The sequence below is a fragment of the Aythya marila genome (assembly GCF_965140915.1).
Source record: "Aythya marila genome assembly, chromosome: 19".
NCBI lineage: Eukaryota > Metazoa > Chordata > Aves > Anseriformes > Anatidae > Aythya > Aythya marila.
Genome location: NC_139060.1, coordinates 1,884,835 through 1,901,515, shown reverse-complemented (window position 1 = coordinate 1,901,515; position 16,681 = coordinate 1,884,835). Strand labels below are relative to the sequence as shown.

Sequence of the window (16,681 nt, the reverse complement as noted above, 5' to 3'; positions counted from 1 at the left end):
GCATTTAGTTTAGAGAAGGATTACCTCTGTCAATCAGTTCCACTGAAAAATGACAGCATGTGAGAACGAAAGAGAGAAAGTTACACAAAAGAGAAACATTTGTTGAGAGTTGGAAAGGAAACAGATTCCAGCACGTAAAAAAAATAAGATAAACACAGGCTAACACACTTAAACAATATCATTCTGCATTCATACTGGGACTAGGAGTTTGTACAGAGCAAAATTTTGCACTCCTCAGGAGCTCACATCCCTGCAGCCTGCCAGCACCATAGCAAGCAGCTTTCAAAATTCACTCCTTCTCTGCCAGGCAGGGGCCCTTTTTTCATGCAGATACAAAAGTGCAGATGGCTGCACTTTCCTTGGATGGCTGCTTGTGCATTGCTGCCTACTAAGGCTCGTGTTTAAGCTCTTGCACTCTACCTGAGAGGAGAAATATAAGATTTCAAATTCTTACCATTGCCCACTGCCTAGCTTTGATCCGCATCTGATTGTAGCTGCGTTCTTCGGCATACAAGGCACTCATAAAAGCACCAATAGATGTTCCTCCAATCATATCTACAGGGATGCCAGCTTCAATCAGCGCTCTGATAACTCCCACTTGGGAGCATCCCCTGTGACAAGAAGAGAAGAAAAATGACATTATCAGACAAACAGCCATTGAAAAGGCATAAACACATGAATGCTGCCTTCTAAAGGAACCTGAATGTGCATTAGCTGAACTGCCAATCTATTGCTAAACAAGATTCAATGCCAGAAAAAGCAGTCATGAATGTAGAAATTTTCAAAAAAAGTCTCCCTGATGATCGTAGGAAACGCAGATCGCCCAGTCTGACTTCAGTGTGAAAGACAGCAATACAAGAACAGCCAAGAACGAAACCAGTGGACGTGCAAGGGTCAACATGGCTTTAAGATAGCAACGCAAAAATCTACCAGAGCTGTTCTCGAGCAGTCAAGGATGGCTGGATTTCAGAGACCTTTCAGTAAGATTCTTTTCCAGTGATTCTTCAAGAAACAGCCAGCCTGGGATCATGGGATGGGGCACTGCACAGATTAATTATTAACTTGAAGATGGAAAACAGAGCAAGAGAAGACAAGCAGTCATCAGAAAGTAGGAATTTTGTTCAGCACACAGACCCAGAAAGGGGTAAATGAAGAGGCAACATTTGAGGATAATATTAATTCCTTCAGGACAGTAAAACTAAAAAAAACTTTCTGAACTTCAAGAGGTGCAGAAGGATCTTAGAGCAATGATGGAGCTGAGTGATAAAACATGTGAACCTCAGGGCTGACGGGACAAGAAAAAAACACAAAAGTAGCAATGCCTATACAGCAACGAGCTCCTAACTAGCTGTGTTCACACTGAATTTGGAACTGCTCTGAATGTTCACTGAAAAATATTAACTCAGTTTTCAGGGGAAAGTCAAAAAACAAACAAAAGAAACCAGAGTAAAACAGAAAACCTAAGGACATAAATCCAGAATACATCAGCATTCTGAAAAAGGCAAACAAACTCCAACATCTCGCTAAGAGAACACTGCAGAACTAGAAAGTGCCCAGGGTATGGAAAGGACTGCACATGAGAAGAAGCCAGGCTCGAATCTTGAGTGGGGAAGATTGCGACCGCCAGGAGACACCGGGCCACCAGGAAGTCTGATGAAAAAAAATGAATCTAGATGCAGGCAGACGTACGTACCACAAAGCGGGGAACCCACTGTAAGTGCATACCAAAAAGGTCAAATCACAAATGGATTTAAGTTTGGCTGGGAAAGCAGAGACCCTGGGCTGTCAGGGGCTACTAAGCATGAAGATCTAGGTGCAACCTCACGTTCAGGAAGCAATGAAGCTGCTAACTGCTGCCTACGCTCAGTTCTCAAGCGCGCCCTGTGACCCACCATCAGACAGAAGAGTGCAGAGGTGGAACATTTGATCTGAACTGGCACGGTGGGCCTTATAAGCGATGACACCCTAATGGGAGAGGAACCCCTGTCCCCTTGATAAAGCCAGTACAGAAGCAGAGAAATTAGCAGTGGAGGCTGATCTACCCCTTATCAGTGTGGAGTTACAGCCTCCACTTTCAAATGCCTTGTTCGATTAATATCAGGCATGTCGACTTAGTTCATCCCACCCAGATGGATGTTTCTGCAGTTTAAGCCATACAGCTGTAATAACTTCCTTTCCCCATTTTCATCCCATTTTTCCGCTCCCCCGTGGTTTGCTCTATTTCCATCCTTTTTCCCCTTGCTGTTTACATCCTATAAATACTTGTTAACAGCTGCCAAGTCCACTGTAGGTGTCATTTGGCCAAGCTATGCCGAATGCATTCTTTCCATCCAAATAAATCCCCTCCAGCTGCTGAAAAGCTTTGAGACAGGTTCTCAATTATCCTGGTGTAAATGACTTCAGTGACAGATCTGCACTGGTGTAATCCAAGAGCAAAAAGTGGCTCATTTAGTTTTTGTCTCTGAATTCTCCTTCTACCACTTTCCTATCGCTTCATCCCATAAGAACTGTATTTTTTCCATCTGTGCCAGAGAAGCCAGATAGGTTTGTAGATTGCAGCTATTTTTGCAATCTGCTTCTCGTGCCTGGTACTTACTGCTGCCTTGTCCCTGTGTTATAACTAGCTGATACTGATACTTCACTAAGGAACAGACCCTGCACTATTGGACCTGCTTTCCAGAGAATGCCTACATCATGTGGATCATTACAACATCAGGTAATTAATGTTAATTACTATGAAGTATTTCCTTCTTGGAGGGCAATTCTAAACTGGCCAGGACTAGCTTCAGACTGGATTCTCTCCCTTTAATCTTTTCCACAATGGGATTTCTTCATTCACACGTTTGTGCATCCATAAAGTAGGAGGGGTTTGATGTGATCACTCTGGATTTGTTTTACTTCACTGTATGATGTTCTTGAATGAATAACAAAATCTTATTGCTTCTATTGGCAAACTATCACCTCTGTGCCGTGGCAATATGTGATTCTCCCAGCTTAACACGTAACAGTTACATATCTCCAAAAGACACACTGATTCCAAGGCACTAACCTGTAAGATGGGAATGAAAGTACTTTTGCTCTGAAACGGATCTCCTGTCGACTGCCAGACTAAGTCATGCTTCATTTACACAAGACTACAAAGTCAATTCCTCCAATTCCAGCATCCTCAACAGCTTCATGACCAAACGTATTTGTGCAAACCAAAATCTCCTGGAAAGGCAAGGATGCCCAAACCCCCTCCATTTCTCCACCTGCCAATGGCCTCCTGAAAGGCGACTTCCTAAACGTTCTTACCCCTCTTAACACCTTTAGGCCCCCACTACCCCACAGCAACAATGCTACACAAAACTTTTCAACAACTTGTCGCCGTTGGTTCGTTCTTGGCCACTTCTTCACAGCTCACAGCATGTGCAAACACGGGCGTGCTGCCAAGGGAAGCTGTGTGCCGGGGCCGGCGCTTTGCCAGGCAGCGCGCATCCCGCTGACAGCTCGCCAGTGCCTCACGCACAGCCCGCGTGGGCAGCCCTCATACTACAGCTGGAGAGAAAATAAAAAGAAATTCAAGAAGCCAGGGGGTAGGTCCCCACTAACAGTCTGGGCGCTTGGGCAGAAAAAACAGGAATCGTGTGCTTCTTGAAACACCAGGAACAATTTCACATGGGATCTGCCCTAGTTTAGGGCAATGTGATAATACAAGTGTTTGGCATGCACAGGACAAAGAAGATTGCTTGTGGCAGTACTGCACGTGTGCAGCAATGCCAGAGCACTCATGTGGATCAGAGGGACTGGGAAATCTGCTACCGGAGCTGAGCATCACTTACTCCAAATGTAAGGAGGAACAGCGCAGTCCATCTAGAAAGAGTAAAGGACCGTCCCAGGTAGGGGATGCACGTTATGCTGCTGGAGCTGCATATGCAGCTGTCCTTTGCCTGAAGCTGCCTGCCAGTGCAGCTCGATGGAGCATTTCCCCTGCCAGGATTAATGCCTGTCCCCAAGTCCTTGGTGCCAAGGACTCCTGGCACCAAAGACAAGCAACATGGATGACTACTTCCAAATAATTTATACCAGAACCCAAAGATCTGCCCAGTGCTCTGGAGAAGTACAGAGTCTATATACTAACAAAAACTCTTCCATCATATATCACCCCTTAGGACAGGACTGGTTAATCAGTGCCCTTTGTAGAGAGAGTGGCAATGGCACCAACCAGTTCAAGGAGGAACTGGAAATCAGACCCTGGAAATAAGACCTACGTTCTGCTTTCACCCCCTGGTACTGCCTCACAACCTGATCTGAGCAGGGCAAGTTATGGACTACTTTCTGCGTCAGCTCTCCTCCAGTGCTGCTTACTGTACTACTTACCAAACTCATGCTTGCAAAGCCTTCAAAAGCAGTGCCATACTGCCTAAATTCCAATCACCATTTCTTCTTTTCTACCAATAATTATAAATAAACAACCACAAAGCAGGGAGAAGAATTGTGGGGTCGAAGACGTGCTTCCACAAGCAAGATAGCCCAGCAGTCAGAGAGCACAGTCTTTCTGGCAGGTCTGGCAGGAAAATTCCTGCTCCTGAAACAAGCCCGTGCCTTCATCCCCTGGGGAAATGTTACTGGCATGCAGCTCTAATACACGGAGGCCAGAGCTCAGCTGATAGAAGAAAAATTCTTCTGAGAGAAGTGCATCTGTCTGCTCCACACGTGCCTGCCAGAGCTCAGATTAGATACGACCCACTGGAAAAAGCGAGCAAATGTAGCAGGGCATTTCAGATTAAGCTGTCAGTAGGAATACATGCTGTCCTGCATGCTCAGGTCAGAGGGCTGAAGAAAATGCAATTAATACAGAACAAAGACAGTACACCAATATTTTCCCCACAAACCACATTTAATGTATCAAAAGGCTGTTGCCCATCAGTGTCAGGAAGAATAAACACGATGCTGTGAGCACACTGGGGACACAGTTTTCTGACCATGACTATGGGAGTTGCAAGGCTGCAGACTGATCATGCCTCCACTGTGGTTAAAGAAAGAGGAAAACACAGCTCAGGTGCCCAGCCTCCACAGCACCTCTCTCTTCTCCTAATAGACTCATTGGGATGAAGGAGACATCTCTGAGTGCACTGAAGAGATGCTATTTCTTTTGGTGAAAAAGCAGAATTAAGGTCACTGCTGCTGCAGAGCTCTACTGTTTCTCTAACCACAGATCCTCTGAGGTGGGATACACAGCTTGCTCCATCAACTTCCTGGGGTAATTAAGTTGCAAAGTAGGTAGAAAACCAGGAAAATTGCCAAAGGGACTACACTAAGCTGTGCTATAACCTAACAAACCTGAATTAAATCTCCCTCATAACCTTAAAACTCCTGAAGAAGCGAAGATATAAAAATAAGAACAGTTTGTCCTTACTGTAACAGCCTTGATCCAAAGCGTTTCATGAGCAGTTGTTAGAGCACAGATGAATGTCTAAGATAGAGAAGTTTGCTCTTTGCATGAAACAAATGTGTTTGTTTTTTTCATTATGTTTTGTTGTTGATCACCGTGTTAAGTGGCACAGTTGAGGACTGAGAAGTCAAGCATGTCTTCCACATGCTTCATGGGAGCAGAATTACCCCTAATTCGGCACCTCCAGTCTTCTGCAAGCTGCAAACCACATACAAAGAAGGCCCTGAAATCTAATCATACTTGTACCTTTCCAATAACGTTATTTCCTAGGTTTCCTGACCATGGGGCTTCCCAGTATCATAAATTTACCAGAATTACAGTGATGGAGCTTTCAGCTCAAAGAGGTGGCAGAAACCAGAGCCATTTCTCTTCCTACTGTACTACTCACACACTTATGAGGAAGTTTCTGTTCAGGACAATGTTTAAGAATTAAGCCCCATTTCTAAGCTAAATAGAGAGAATAACCCCTCATTATCTGGTTCTCATCCCAACATCCGCCTACCGCCACGATCCTTCCCAGCAGCTGCCTTGAAGGAAGCTTTCATGATTTTAAAACCATCCCCAGTTACAGGCATATTGATCCAGAGACCTCAATTCCTCCCATCTTCCCTGCCATTAGCAACAGCCTTGTTTCATCCTCCCATTTAGCTTTACTCTCAGATTCCCACTGTCTACTTAATTCTGAGATAAGGAACCATTTTCCCTTTGCCATATTATAAGGATTGCAAATTAATCTTAATGCTCCTGCACACTCAGCACTAAGCACGCATGCTTGTCAGGAAAAGCACCTCCTGTTTATCAGAACCCCACTGAAATGACCTTCTCAGGAGAGAATTCAAATAAAGTTTCCTTTTACTCCTGACCTTGTTTGCACTCTGTATAACAAAGTCAGAACAAACTTTATACACATTTGTGCCTGACACACAAGGAAACGAGCAGAAGTTGCTCAGACCTTCCGGAGGGGCTGTAAGGTTACTTAGCCCTGGGATGTGAAAGTGTGACTAAGCCACAGGACTGGAGGAGAGGGGGAAAAAAAAAGAAATTCGGAACAGAAGTATATCATGTAACAGTGTTAGTGTTTTCTGATCACACCTGCTGGTAGCACGTTCTGGTAGGTGGGTGCAGGAGGCGAGAGGAGAGAGAGAGGCGAGGCGATGCTGCGTGGAAAAAACCACACATCCCAAATGACTCCCTGCTTGGAGAAATGCAATTCCATCTCTTTTTCTGAGCCAAGAAATAATACAATTACATACAAAGAAAAATCATTTATTTGGGAAACAAACATCTCCTTGCTCTGTCCCCCACCACTTACAGTCATTTATATTTCAAAGCAACCTCTCTGAGCATGCGCCTGGGAGCTGCAGCATGGCAGGGAAAGATCCAGGGACCCGAGAGGCACCGGCAGAGCACTGCAGGGGAGGAAGAGGAGAGGCCAGGACAAACCAGCACAAGAGCTGCCCAACCCTTTGTACTGAGCATTTGGAAGTACAGCACCAGGCACAGACAAATTCTTAAAACTGCTGTGCTTTTAAGAGTGGTTTTACTCAACTTCTCCAGCGTCCTTTCTTAACGGGAAAAGCTTGTTGCCCGGATAAGGTTAGACACAGATTCCTAAAATCACAGCAATCCTAGGGCTTTATCCTCCTGAAAGCCCATCGATTGGCAACAGACTGTTAAGGCTGCTACATGGAAAGAGCTCTCTCAAAGAGGATTTCTTCCACTTGCAGCTTTGTAACACAGCACACGGTTGTTTCAGATCACACAGATACAAAACCAGTAATGAGAGAAAAACCACACCTCCATCTGCTTGCTTAATTTCATCTGTATATCAAAGTACTGCTAGAAATTAATGAGCTTGGTGGGTTGAAGACTGGAGGTCAGGACAGGACAGTCCAAATAAACCACCTGGAATTATTATTATTTTTTTTTTCCCCCCCCAGTCATAACCTTGAAGTAGATGGCTCCTCAGTTTCTGCTGCTTGGAGGATTTAATAGAAGCCATTACAATCCTTTACCTCCATGGCAAATGGGAGCAAACGAGCAATTACATAGGTGCTTCAGATGGGAAGAACATTACGTGGGTGCCAAGCCACATGAACACAGCTTTTATGTGCACGTGATGACCCAAGCATTGCACAACTCACTGAGCAATTAGCATTCAAATCTGATCACAGCCACGCGGCTCTGCCCATGTGTAAGCCAACTGCACTTTAAGACAGAATTTGTAACTGATGCATAAACCACATGGCCGAGCACTCAGCAATACACGAGGTGCACCATCCCCAAAGAAATCGAAGCAAAGCCTCTTAGGAGCAATTATGCTGCAGTGTGTTACCAACCATCTGCACACAAAGTCTGAAGCCTTCAGTGTGAGTTCACAACCACGTCTCAAGAGGTTTTCCTGAGCAAAAGCAAATACTCAGATCCCACCACTTTATTTTTAGGACTTCGATTTTGTTTGTTCAAAAAATATGCTCTAGGGCTGATCTGGGTCAGACTCAACTTAGGTGTCCAAACGTAAGTTATCATCTTCGTTTCCAAGAAAGATCCTCTACTCCATATCATTCTCCTTCAGACTTAAGAAACAGCACCAGAAGTAAAACCTAGACCAAGATAAAATTTTATCTTTAGAGTTTAGATTCTTCACTGCTACTTCGGCTCCTGGCTATCCCCCTGAAATCAAATCTGCTGTTTGAAAAATGCTGGGACTCCAGGAGCCTAATTGCATGGCTGACACTGGAATTCAGTCTTCATTTTTGGGTCCAGTTTATTTGTACATGGCAATGGATGCTCTACATGTTACAAATGCACAAACATACAGGGCACCAGGTCATTTCTCCAAAAACCGTTATGAGTAATCACAAGCTCTGAAGCCCTCATATATTTATCTGAGCTTAAAATGAGGGATGTAGTAAAGAAAAATCACATCTTTACTGCGTGCTGAGATACAGATATCTAACTAGACACACAAGCATATTACAGGTCATCAAACAGCTTCCCTTCCACAGAAACACATCCACCACAGCAGTAAGCTAAGTGTGTCTGAAGGAGGGCAAGAGCTGCAGGCTGACAAATGCAAAGGGCACAAGGATTAACCTCGAAGCTGCTAACTTCCTGCCCTTGTAAATGTCAGAAGGCTGAGATTTGGCTTGGTATACAAAGGGATTACTTGGAAGAAAGGGAACGGGTGGAAGGATATTTCAGGCATTCAGCTCTTTTCATGACACAAAGCAGAGTCAGCCTTTTTCATAACATTTTGACACTTCTATACTGTAAAAATCTTGCTTCATAAACAGTTACTGGCCACTAACAGGCTGCAAATGCTGGACTGTAGTTTTAATCTTTCTTTAAAAAAGTAGAAAGAAGAAATATGAAAGAAACTTGGAAAATGCAGTTTCATTTAGCAGTAGCACCAGGAAGAGGAATGGGATCCTTCTAACGGTGCACATTCTTCAAGGCTTGTGATAAAAAAAAAAAAAAAAAAAAAAAAAAGCTGATTCCCTACACGTTATCTCAGTATTTCCAGCAAGTAATCTGAAATGAAACATGGATTTCATGGATACTGCCTGACTGCATCAAGGGGAAAGGAAAAGCAAAAACACAACTGCAAAAAAGCCCCTCACGCTTACCTTGCCTATGTAGGAATTAGGAAATGCTGTGAGAATTGAGTGCAGAAGCACTCGACCTGTGCCAGAGGGACTCTGTACAGGACTGCTGAGACCACGCTGGAGACAGACCTCAGCCAAAGCTGCACAGAGCCCAGCACGGCTGTCGTGCCACCAAGCTGGCTGGCTGACTTGAGGACAGTGCTGGATCCACACTAGCTCTGCACATGCCCAGCAATTAACTTTTCCAGGACACCAGGAGACCAAAACAAACACACACAAACTGATTTGGACCTGGCACATCCTACAGACACAGTTTCAGAGGCAGTGATTCAAGGAGCCTCTCTCTTTACTTCAGAGCCTCTCTTCCACAGCACCTCTGCGAGCACCCTGCAGGGATGGGCACCTGAGCGGGCTCTGCCCAGAATTACCTCAGGACTGCAGGTCTCTTTGCTGCTCAAGACAGGCAAGGGTGCTCCCAAATCTCAGCAGCCCTTGCAGACATGTTGAGTGTATCTTGGCGCTGCAGCCAGACAACACAAAGAGGATTACCAACAGCCTGGTTACTCCTAAACCACTGCCCACTGGAATAAAGAGTTAACTTAATCACAGTAATGGGGCTGGATATCAAGTTCCAAAAAAATCCCCCAGACACATTCAGCTCACTGAGATAAGAGCATAAATCCAAGTACATTTAGTGGGAACACCACTCTCCTAAAACCCCCCAAATTTCATAGTGGTAATAGCTTATGCTTCTTTAATATGTAAGTGCTTCAGAGCATTTTATAAAGGTTGACCTGCACAGATGCCAAAGCTGAGCTGGTAACAGCCTCATTTTACAGAACAACACAAGTGTTTAAGCCATTTGCCCAGTGGAGCTAAAGGAGCTGAAACAAAGCACAAGGTGAAATCCTGACTGCTCGTCCCTTGCTTCAGTGACTGAGCCCTCAGTAGCTGCAGTAATTCATGATGCCATGAGCACCAAAGAGGCTGTCGGTGCTTTTTGGAACCATTCTCAACAAGGTCAAAATAAAGAACAAATTATTTTATCAGGAATTTACATCAAATCTATTGTTGTTTATTAGGATATGTTTTTGAATATTGTCAAGAATCATGATATAATTTTTACACTTTTTTCAAGCTGTCAGCCCTCTGCTTACTATAAATTTTAAGCAGTGTGAGACAGATAACAAACAAAGGGGATATCTGTGCCCCATTACAAACCACCGAGAACAACTTTAAGCAGTGTTACCTATAGTCTGTTTGCAAAATGCAGTGCAGTCCTGAAGCACACTGCATGAACCAAGGAGAATTATTCCAAAGCTGCGTGCATTTCTGTTAAGTTGAAAAATAAGGATATGTGCTAGCATGGCAGAAACAGTTGACAAACCTCTTCTTTTGTGTGCAATAGCTCTTCTGAGAGAGGATTTGAAATCAAAGACTGGGAGAGGAAAAAAGGGCAGATGTAGAGCAAACAAGCACAAATGACAGCGGATGAAAGGACGCAAAGAAACTGGTTCAGGTCTTGGACATGTCAGAAAGGGAAAACAGAGACACATCAAGGAGGGGGATTAAAAAAAAAAAAAAAAAAAAGAGGGTGAGTGGACCTAGGTAGGAATGGAAGCATAGAGAAGACATGCTTAAGCAAATTAAGATGAACAGGACTTGTATTCTGCAGCAGAAGGGAGCAGTAATCCCAGCATGTTTGGGTTTCTCAGATCACCATCCCTTATACCTAGGGGTGCCCGACATTAGGCTCACTCTATGTAAAGTTTTGAACCCAAAAAATGAATTGAAAAGTATTTACTGTGTTCTGACGTACACAAGAATCCAGGAAATGCTCCTGTGATTTTCTTTCACCCCTTCTGTAACCATTATATTGGCTATGTTTAGGAGCCCATGGGAAAAAACGCTGCTCTATGCTCTTTAAAACTGTATTTTCAGTGCTGCCTCTGGCAGCAGCTACTGAATTCAGGCAGCAAATTCCTTCCCTCTACCCCCATCACTCCTCAAACACACATTCTTTTAACAACACATCATCTGGGTGCTTGTGGTCAAGCTTAACAGTTTTAAAAAGGCAACTCTCTTCAGGCTTCCAGTTACTACCTTGTATTTGAGGCACAGTAATCAATCTCATGAGCTCACATCTCCATTTCAAGTACTGTACCTCTGCCGTGGTGGTATTTAGTCGATTTCCCCACAGACACGCTCCTTCCACTGATACGAGTAAAGCGCCTCCTATCATTAGTTAACTGTGTTTGCTGAGGAATAAGAATTAATCTTCCTTAACTGCTGGAACTGAATCCAAAGCACCTGCACCATAAAATTTCAAGCGGTCTCCCCTGAAGACTCTTACTGTCTGAAATTGAACATCAGGGTTTCATAACCACAATGCTGCTATCACCTGCACCACAGGAAAGGAAGTTATTGGATGGAAAGAGGGTTGTCTGTGTCTTGTGAGCAAACTGTTCACCCTGAGGGCTGGACTTTGCTCTTGGAACATCACTTCCACCTCAGATTCCAGCTCCACCACGTACACAGCCACGTCACCTCACCCTGATGGCTGGGGGATAGCCTGGCAGCTCCACCACTGCACTACTGGCCAGCCCGCTCTGCCCCATGGGGTGCAAACCTGGGTCCTCACCTGGGAGCCTTCACTTTTATTACACCCAACAAGACCCACTAAGCTTAGACATTTTTTGTTCAGCCTTCCTTGTTCTCAGGGAATGGACATGCTTCTGTCTACTTTTGTGGGTTATTGGAGCAAAATATGACAGTCCAGAACAGATCTCAGTTGCTAAAGAACTTGCAGTTCTGACTGAACTGGAGTTGCTGCCAAAGGTAGTGAATGCACAGACAGCAAAGCTTCCTTATTTTATTCTTTTTAGAGTCAGGGATCTTGGAGTCAAGCAGCGAGGGAGTGAAAGGCAACCATGATCTCTTAAGAGCAGAATGATTATGAGATCTGCCTCTCAGGCGCTCTTCCAATCTTTTATCACTGGGTAAAGCCACTGAATCAGAAGATAAAGCCAGGCTTTAAGTCAGGCTCAGCACAGCTCAGGGTTCCCAGACTCAAAGTAGCAGCCAATAAATTACCAGGTGGTAGATGTACCAGCACATCTGGACTTCTCTGAAACCTTGGGGTCTGAGCACCTTGCACCTAGTGCAGACTTCAGGGACACAGACAGACAAAGCAACAAGTAGGTTCATCAGACACAAACAAGTCCATAACAAGAAAGGCATAATGTGCTTCTCCTAAGCTGCTACTTTTATCCTACCCTTCCAGAAGGCCAGCCCTGAAAATAAAGAAGAAAAGGCAAAAAGAAAGAAAAAGTTGATTAAACAGGCCAAGTGCCTCAAATGAAAAGGCATGAATGAGTCAAAGCCTTAGGGTCAGCAAGAACAAGCAGTGGGGAAAAAATACTTGACATATCAAGAGCTGAGGCAAAATGATAAGTCTGAGAAGAAAAGTAAATGGGAAGAGGAGAAAAGAAAAGATGTCCTGATGAAATACCTACAAATATGCTTCAGCAGCAGTTCCTCGGGGGAGGCTGAAATGCTCTGCCTGAAAGGGCAGAGGAGAATGGAGAGGCACAGCGGAGAGGCACAGAGTGCTGCAGAGCCACAGCCAGCAGCAGGATGTGCAGACTCCACGAGTCCTGGTTGGTAAAGGTCACCAGCACCATGTGCCTGCCTGGCGCGAACACACAGCTGATTACTAGGCCTTACTTCAGCCAGCACATCCAAAAAAGGCAGCTAACTTCTTTTAGCTCTTTCCCTCTCAATAAACATATCTTATGCACATCATGTATTTATATCATGTGTTACTAGAAATACAGCTTCTTATCAAAATCCCCAAACAAATACATCTAATGCTTTGTATTTTCCTAATATGCCCATGTGGAACTGGAGTAAATTCACTCCTAGAATGATACCATTATAATCAACAACAACACTTGTCATCACAATTTTGTTTCAGTCAGTCTTCTGAAACATCACAACCAAGTGTGTTTTTTCCAAAGCCCTAGGGATTCCCAGATACTTCTTTATTAATTATTTACCCTCCATAAATTTTAGTTTTGAAAAGGCTTTGCTGAGACAACTATAGAAAATGCAAGAAAGGGTGGGCTGTACGTGGGATGGCTAAAACTCTTGAGAATGATTTATGGGTGGTTCGTGCCTCTATTGCAGGGTTTGATGTGTCACTATTCTTGCAACTACGTTTCAAGGGTATTATTTTTCTAAACTCAAATCCCTGTGTCTTCCTTCAAACTCCTCGATGCTTCTAACTCAAATTAAGTTAGCACTTGACTAAAGCAAAAATACTATAATTCCAGAACTGTATCACTTTGATTTGTTATATTTTTAAGCTTACAGGAGAAAGAAAACCCGTAGTTCCTATGCGCCTTCTGTCATGACAAACCACAAAGATAATTACTAGGAAGCTGCTCCAGTAAAACCTCCTGAACTATCACAGTGAAGCCAGACAAACATGCCAGAAATAACAACTAAATAAATATTACTAGTCACAGAACACAATACCTTTAACAGAAATAACCATCAGCCAGCACCCTGTAACTCACAGTTCCCTCTTTTTTGAGACCAATATGATTCATGCTTCTAGAACAAGATAAGAGGTTACTTCACGTAGGGTATTAACCAAAGGCTAGACTAACTATCAATAGCCTGTGTGGCCACTCATCATGACGTTTTTAATACAGAATAGGCTTTAATTGCAGGATGATCATAGTATACAGTCTCTCAAAGTCTCCTTGTTACTAGAGACGGGGACCTAAGAACTTACTTTGACCTGCAAAGCTACAGATTTTTTACAGAGCTCAGAATAACCTTGTCCCTTCCCCAGGATATTAACTATACTCTCACTTTGAAAACAATTTTAAAAAATCCTCATCTTTCATCCACCCACAATTTGGACAACAATTCAGTTACAGAAATAGCACACAAGTACCTTTCTGTTGAAAACACAATGCTCCCACCATCCATGTTCTGGTAAAAGCATTAGGGACCACGATATAAACAGGGTTTCAGAGAAAGAAGGAGGTATCATATTTACACGCTGTTCTGCTATTTAATCCTCCTAAAGTCTTCCATATTGCACAAACACATAGATGGGCAAATTAATGGCTAATGAGACGTGGTCACGTTGCCAAATGGGTGGTGAGCATCCAGAAAACCTATACACAACACAGTAGCTGTGCAGTGGTTCGGATTTGTGGAGGAAGATGCACAGGACCAACAAACAGGCTCTAATAAGCCTGCTCTTTCTTACCTCTGCTCTTGAAAACCAGCAGGTGGTAGCCTGCAATTATTAAGTAAGACAAAAAAAATAAATTGTTTGGTAAAAATTACAGCAGTGTTTACAGAAGGAAGAAAGGAAGGGAATGAGCAAAATGTGCTGCCAGAAATACAGAAGTGTACATATTTTAGCATGACACAGGCTTCAGTAAAGAGAGATATCAGATAGCTTGTAACAAAACAAAACAAAAAACCAAGGAACCAAGTGCTTTACATCAGTTGATCAGAAATCTCCTGAGATACCCAGATTAAGTACAAGCTCCCTTTCTCTGCTTTACTTTGTGTCTCCACAGGATAATACTTATCTCAGAAATGAAACACTGCAATCATCTTAGGTGAGGAAACTGAAAGCAAGCACGATAAAGGCATCTTTACAGACACTCAAAGAAACAGCCAAAGCGCTGGCTCTCTCAGCATCAAGTGACTAATCAGAACAAGCTGTCACAAATGAGTTCTAACCTTTGCTGTAGTGAATACTCCCCTCAAAGGATGAGAATGCACTGGCCCAAAGACAAAAATGTAATAATTCCATGGATTTAAATAGATGGTCTACATGCTTATTTATATATATAAATATATAAATATAAATGAGAGGTATTTCAAAGCACTGTTTCATAGAAGGGCTTCAAGAACATGGCGATGAAGATAATGAAGATGGTGCTTTCTTGAGAAAAAGGGCTACTGAATTCTATGTTTGTCTCAACAGAAAACTGTCAAAGTAAAAAAGGAACTACAAAGAAAAACATAGGTAATAATCTATTTCCAAAGCTCACTTAGAATTCAGTTGGAATTCTAATAGGAGCGTTCAGCACACATCTTGCCTTTGCACCTGCAAAAATATTTATTTATTTATTTTTTGAAAAGTAAGGCTGTCAGAAGTGTAAAGGTACTTGGGGGTTTCAGGTGATCACAAAGAGTACATTCTCCCATTATGTGTGTGTCCTGGGCTGCATCAAAAGAGGTGTGACCAGCAGGTCAAGGGAGGTGATTGCCCCCCCCCTACTCATGAGGCCCCACCTCTGTCCAGGCACTGTGTCCAGGTTTGGGGCTCCCAGACAAGAAAGATGTGGACCTGTTACAATGAGTCCAGAGGAGGACTACAATAATGATTAGAGGAGCACCTCTCCTATGAAGAAAGGAGAAGAGAGCTGGGGATGTTCAGCCTGGAGAAGAGAAGGCTCCAGGGAAACCTCATTGCGGTCTTTCAATACTTACAGGTGTCATATAAAAAGGATGGAGAAAGACTCTTTACTCAGGTAGATAATGATGGGACAAGGGAGAATGGTCTTAAAATAAAAGAGGATAAATTTAGATTAGACATTAGGAAGAAATTCTGCAGTCTAAGGGTAGTGAGGCACTGGAACTAATTGCCCAGAGAAGCTGTGGATGCCCCATCCCCGTAGGTGTTCAAGGCAAGGCTGGATGGGGCCTTGGCCAACCTGATCTAATGGGTGACATCCCTGACTATGGCAGGGGGGTTGGAGTTATATGATCTGTAAGGTCCCTTTCAACCCAAGCAATTCTATGATTTTATGATACAGGGCATAATTCCTCTTGCTGTCTGTACTTTGGGGGCCTTTGAAATATTGAGAGACATTTTCTAGTGTAAGAATCCAGTGGGAAAAAATCCATAGTGCAGGCAAACAAAAGAAAGAAGAGTCACATTTACTGTCCTGGTCATCTCCTGATATTAAGCCCAACTTATGAGAGGGCTCAAGTCATTATAAACACTCGTGTTCCTTCTGCAGAAATCCAAACACAAATCCACACAGTTATGTTTGCATAACAAAAGCATCTCCTCAGTGTCTCCCCAAAATGTTATTTACAATAAAATCAGTGTTGATTTTACGGAATGCCTGCTATTCTGAAGAATCTGTGCAGATACATCCCAGTGACAGTAGTGCTCTAGGACCTTGCAGTAACTCAACCACATGTCCAGGATAAGCCACAGGGTGCATACCAATAGGCTGGGACCTCTGGCAGTAGACACCAGAGAAGGTCCTTGGACCTACCTGGCTCCTCCGCCCCCAAGGACCACGGCGATTGCATTTCCAGTCAGAACACGAGCCAGGCGAGAGAAGTCAGAGTGGCGGTCTGGTGGTTTCTGGAATACGCGTTCATACATCTCTATCTGTAGAAGAGAATAAGATGATGATCATTTCAAAGGCAGGTTAGAGCCTACGTTAACAACCTACTGTTAAAAAGTGGATAGCTGTAGTTCATTAACCCTATTGTTGTGTGAAATATCTAAACAGTTCCAGTGATCAATTACATCTCCCATACTTTTATATTAGCTGGGAGAATTTCAGAGTCGTACAGTATTTTC

General features: G+C 43.5%; 1 protein-coding gene across 1 annotated transcript in view; it reads right to left on the bottom strand.

Annotated features, from left to right (window-relative positions):
- The window catches only part of PNPLA7 (patatin like domain 7, lysophospholipase), a 127,252-nt gene that overhangs the window by 35,456 nt on the left and 75,115 nt on the right, over positions 1-16,681 (bottom strand). The window contains exons 26-27 of the mRNA XM_082775679.1: positions 16,368-16,486; positions 455-611 (exon numbers count right to left, since the gene is read on the bottom strand). Of these exons, the coding sequence (XP_082631805.1) occupies positions 455-611; positions 16,368-16,486 (276 nt within the window). The remainder of the gene's footprint in view (positions 1-454; positions 612-16,367; positions 16,487-16,681) is intronic.